Here is a 5,711-nt window from a genome sequence, read left to right as displayed (position 1 = left end):
AGATACATGGATGGAAATTTGCTCCCTTAAGAAATCTCTGCTAAGTCTGTTGGCCTCATCTCCAGCCAAGCAACAGAAGGGCTTTATAAATCAGTGCACACAGATCCTGGTCTGTTTTAACAATAAGGTACAACAGGAATTTTTGTTGGGTATTATATTTGCAGGTCTTACATTTTACACAAGGCATTGAGAGATATATTTATAGCTTATGTAACAACCATTTAACTTTGCAACACTAATACTATAATATATGTAATTCAAGAAGACCATATTCATGTTTCATTATTTGCTTTTCCAGCTTTAAGGATGAACAAATCTACTGGTTTGGATCTGGTATTTTCATCATATGAGGCACTGGGTCCACGGAAATATGCATTGACTATTTTTATTTTCGTAATTTACTCAGTTGCAACCTTAGCAAACATATGTATAATGCTTGTTATCTATTTAGAATCAAGTCTCCATAAGCCAATGTATATATTTTTGTTTAACCTGTTATGCAGTGGACTGCTCGGAAGCAGTGCTGTTTGGCCAAATGTTCTTTTAAATCTCCTAACTGACTGGCACACCAGTTCATATGAGGGGTGTCTTCTCCAAGTTTATCTGCTTAGTATTTATGCTGCTTGCACTTACTCTACTTTGACAGTAATGGCCTATGATAGGTATGTATCCATTTGTAAGCCATTACAGTACCATATTATAATGAATCCTAGTAAAATTAAAATGTGGCTAATGTTAAGCAACTTAGTTCCTGTTTTCTCTATAGCTGGTCAAATATATTTGACATCAAGAATTCCCTTATGCAGCCGTACTCTTAATAAGCTATTTTGTGATAACCTTTCAATCATTAACATATCATGTGGTACGAGTAGTCTCAGCTTTTTAAGCAATGTGTATGGTTTACTTATAATAGTGTGTTTATCTGTGCTCCCTACATTTCTGATATTGCTGTCTTATGTTAAAATACTTTCTGTTAGTTTGAAAGCGTCAAAAAATGGTCAAAGCAAGGCACTTGGAACGTGCCTTCCTCATTTGATAATCTTCATAAACTATTCAATTGCCACAGTTTTTTCTGTTATATATAACCGATTGACTATGCTTATGTCTAGTGAGATGAATGTCTTTATATCAGTCCAAGTAACACTTTTACCACCACTTTTGCATCCAGTAATATATGGCGTTAGAACCAAAGAGATCAGAAAATGTACTGTTAAAATTACCCAGAGACTGTGTGCATCAACAAGCTGTTATTATACTTCAAAACTAAAAGTACCTAAAATATTTGCAATTTCATGATCTTTATGTACATTATGTGTTAAATTATATGTAAGCTATATATAACCAAAGACATGATTAAAAGCAAAAACTCTTAATAAATGTTTTGTCTACTTTCAGATTTTTGTCTACTCAAAGATACCATTAGTGGAAATATATTTAATATTCATTCTGTTTAAATATACTAGTGTCATTATATCAATTATAATATCAATCTTTATTATACATTGATATCAACATAAAATCAGATTTTTAGTATGTGTTGCTAACAGCAGGGGTCATGCTGGCATGGATGCTAAATCATTTGAGAATTTACAGTCCTGTGCTTCAGTTGAAACAAGAACATCTGACAATTGTACTGTGCAGTTAATGTGCTGACTGCACGGGGTGGGGAGGGAGCTTATTTAATTTTATTTACAAAAAAAGTTGCACGTGTATATCAAATGTATATGCTGTTAGCTAAAAGATGGTTAATAGCTTTACCTATACATTTTTGTACTGACACTTATTTCACAATATTTCAGAAAGTCAAAAAGTGTTATGTCATTAAAATGATCAGTAATACACAAATAATAATGTAATTATAGAGTAAATCAAAACAATGAATACTATAGGTTGACAATTATGTCCAATTGTTCTGTAATCCCCTATTACTCAAAAATCTTGCTAAACAAATGCCCTGATTTAGTGGTGATTTGTCACCATCTAGTGCTATCCAGGTTGGGTTGTTCTTATTTTCCTTAATGATGAGCAAGGAGACTAAACTATATTAGATCCTAACTGTATTTCTTTCTTTAGCAATTGTGTTATTATTTTAGGATTAAAGGTTCTTTACTAGATTAAACTTTAAAATTGAGCAAAACCTCAGCTTTAGTTCATATTGGTGGCACATATTAAAGTATATAATTAAAAATATTTCTCTAATAAATAAAGCTTAATTGCTGGCATATCAGAGATTCGGTATTGCTATTATTATTATTATTATTATTTACATAGCAAATACATTTGCTCTAACAGAATGTGAGATACTGTACTTATTTAAATATAACGACTCCCATTTAGATGTGCAGATCTGACATTAATTTGCCTTGTTTTGGTAAATGCAATAGCATAATCTTGTCCACATGGTGGACCCCTTGTCTAAGGAACACAAGACAAAACAATTGTCTACAAGTGTGAACACTACAACAATTGCTGAAAGTAATACTACGGTGAACTTGAGCTGAGAAAAAAAATATGCTTTGTGTATGTGTAATATCAAAAAGATAGTGCTGCAACACCTTGTCTTTGTCTGTAATTGAAAGTCATCCTAATTATTGATGTTTTTGCTGAAGGCTTCATTTTTTTAAATAGTTACAGTCTTTTCCTGTTGACAGTCTGTGTACCAGTTGGTCTCCAGACCTTAATGTCTAAACAGGTGTCATTTAGGTCCAGCCAAACTAACCCATATGTTTTGGACCTGACCAGAACTCTCTTCATTTTCGGGATCAGTATTCAATTCTCTATTATCTTTAGACATATCACCATCACCTATTATTGGCCTCTTTTGGGTGTTGTCTGTAGCTTATCTGCTGCCCACTCACTTTTAAAATTGTGTTATTTTTCATACATTGTTTGCTAAGACGTGTAGTTTAATTAAACTGGAAGGTCCCAAAGCCACCATTTCACACACACTAGATGGAGGATGCCTATATTTCAAGAGAAGATTAGATATTCTTTATAGGGGCCTAACAGTATGTTTAGCATGGAAGGAAGCCCTCCCTTACATATGTTAAAAATCTCCAACTGGACCCAGTCTGACTACCACAACCCCCCTTGATAATATGATATGTTACAATATGTAACTTGTTGATTAGTTTGTAACCCTTTGTAACATTTAATATTATTCATAAAGGTCAGAAGCTTCATGAGGCAGTGTTTTGAAATCGGCCATCGCTATTTAAGTCGTCCTTTAGGTTGTTGTTTTTTTAACACAAAAACTATTCTCGTCACATCATAAAATTATTGTAGATCCACTGTAGTGAGATGGGCTTTTTAACAACGCCTTTAGTGGCTTTTGTGGGTCTTGAGAGAGGAAATATCATTGTTGCCAATAGAGGCCTTTCTGAGCCATCGGATTTCAATAAAAATATCTACATTTGTGTTTCGAAGATAAACGGGGGTCTTACGGTTTAACAGCATGAGGGTGAGTAATTCATTTCAGAATTTCATTTTTGGGTGAACTGACCCTTTAATGTTAGAGGGGGAAAAATAATGTAGTCTCCTATGCCAACAAGAGGGTGCAAGCGAGCACAACAAGGAAATGTAAACCAAATCAAGCATTTTAAAGTGCATTAACTTTTCAACAAATTTTTTAAAAATAAAATTTAATTTAATTCATGAGCGTGTAAGGAAAATTAGGTAACAAAAGTGAACAAACTGACATTCAGAAACAATTCATTTCCACTCACTAAATTGTGAAAAAACATCTACATATTGTTTGTCAAAAACACCAAACTGCTGAACGTTTTTTACTGAGATATGGTCAAGTATGTCTTTACCAGCTGTGCTACGTTACCACGATTGTTGCCACCAACTTAGAGGATTTTTTACACCTTTAAATACTAGGATTCCCGAGTATGGGTCTGCTTGATGTCAACAAGGGCAGAATTTCCTTATATGAGCCATACAGGCACTTCTCCCGGAAGGACGCACGCACACACTTTGACCAGAGCGAGAGAGCGAAAGCAGCGGTTTCAACAATGCGCTTTGCTCGGCTTTAGGGAAGTCGCTGGCTGTGCTGCAAAGGTCACAAGATTTCATGAAATCCCTACATTTCGGCGATGATTGTTTTATAAACAAGGCCCAGTTAAACTCCGGATTTGTAGATTGTCCAAATGCTGATAAATGGAGCTCTCCCAGTGATAAAGGTTTAGTGATGCGTTGTAACTGCAGGCGATGAGTAAAACTACTTCAAATGTCTGTGTGTGTTGTTAGCTATCAACGTGCAAGTGGATTTCAAACCTGTCCTGGAGGACCCCCAGCCCTGCACATTTTGTATGTCTCCTTCATCTAACACACCTGATTCAACTCATGAGCTCATTAGTAGAGACCGCAAGACCTGAAGTGGGTGTGCCAAATATGGGAGACATATAAAATGTGCAGGGCTGGGGGTCCTCCAGGACAGGTTTGAAAAGCACTGGCCTAAACAACATGCGATGTGCACTTTCCACATGTACACCTTTTAAAACGGGCAGACACAAAAAATGTCAACAACGTAATGAAAGTAGAAATTAGTAATTTACACAAGCCGCTAGCAAATATTAGTAAAATATTAGCACTAAAGTTACATACACATGGAGACGTCCTGCTGTAGTAGTTGCTGCTGCTCCTCTTAAATTTCAGCCTCTGGAACTGATTCTGGATCATATATATGCATATGACTAAATCGGATTGATAGTCATCGTTTATTTAGGATGTTGTTTCCACATTTTCTAAGTATGTCAGAGCTTTCAGACACTGAGAGTTGAGAATGCAATAGCTGCACGCGACTTTTTGGAGATATAAAGGATGCAATACTACTCTATAGCCCCTTTCACACTGCACGTCGGACCCGCAATATTCCCGGAACATTGCCGGGTCACCTTCTGTGTGAAAGCAGCCACGTCCTGGAATTGATTACCGAATTCGACCCGGGTCGGGGACCTAGTAATATTTCGGTATTCGACCCGGGACGAGCGCTGTGTGAACAAAAGCCGAAACTAATTCCACAACGTTTATGTAGTTATCGTGCGACTCATAGAGCTTTTCAATAATACAACCCTGCAGTGCCAGAAGAGCTAGTCGGTGATTTAAACGCAGAGAGTGTTCGTATACAAAAGAAACTAAAATTAAACAAGCAGAAATGTGCGCAAACTGGACACAAGTCGAGACCACGGAGCTCCTTACTATCCGCGCTGAAGCTGAGATCGCTCGCCGTTATACGTCACATCCGGATGTCACGTGTCAACTCGACCCGGGACCGTTACGGGTTGTGTGTGAAAGCGCACATATTACGGTATTTAGCTGGCAGTGTGAATGGACCAAATCTAGCGGCCCGGGAACAAATGCTGGGTCGCATTATCCTTGTATTTGCCAGAATCGCAGTGTGAAAGGGGCTTATAAGTACTCAAGGTTGACATGAGATTGACATAAAATGTGCACCCCCCCCCCCTTAAAGAAACACTCCGAACCCCACTTGAAAATAGGCTCATTAGGGGCCAAGCCCCCGAAGGGGCTGTAGCCCCTCTTGAAATTGTTGGTTTACTTTATTATTATTATTAGGGGCCAAGCCCCCGAAGGGGCTGTAGCCCCTCTTGAAATTGTTGGTTTACTTTATTATTATTATTATTAGGGGCCAAGCCCGAAGGGCTGTAGCCCCTATTGTAATTGTTAGTTTTCTTATTAGGGGCCAAGCC

At 37.3% G+C, this 5,711-nt stretch overlaps 1 protein-coding gene across 1 annotated transcript; it reads left to right on the top strand.

Moving 5' to 3' along the window:
- The first annotated feature begins 306 nt into the window (after window positions 1-306).
- On the top strand, window positions 307-4,379 carry LOC137084467 (olfactory receptor 2K2-like). The gene is made up of 2 exons (XM_067450738.1): window positions 307-1,204; window positions 4,252-4,379. Exons 1-2 carry the CDS (start codon window positions 307-309, stop codon window positions 4,377-4,379), a joined length of 1,026 nt encoding a protein of 341 aa, XP_067306839.1.
- The last annotated feature ends 1,332 nt before the right edge of the window (window positions 4,380-5,711 follow it).

The sequence above is a fragment of the Pseudorasbora parva genome, chromosome 8 (assembly GCF_024679245.1).
Source record: "Pseudorasbora parva isolate DD20220531a chromosome 8, ASM2467924v1, whole genome shotgun sequence".
NCBI classification, from domain to species: Eukaryota; Metazoa; Chordata; class Actinopteri; order Cypriniformes; family Gobionidae; genus Pseudorasbora; species Pseudorasbora parva.
The sequence above is the reverse complement of the archived record's forward strand: the minus strand, read 5'-3'. Positions and strand labels throughout refer to the sequence as shown.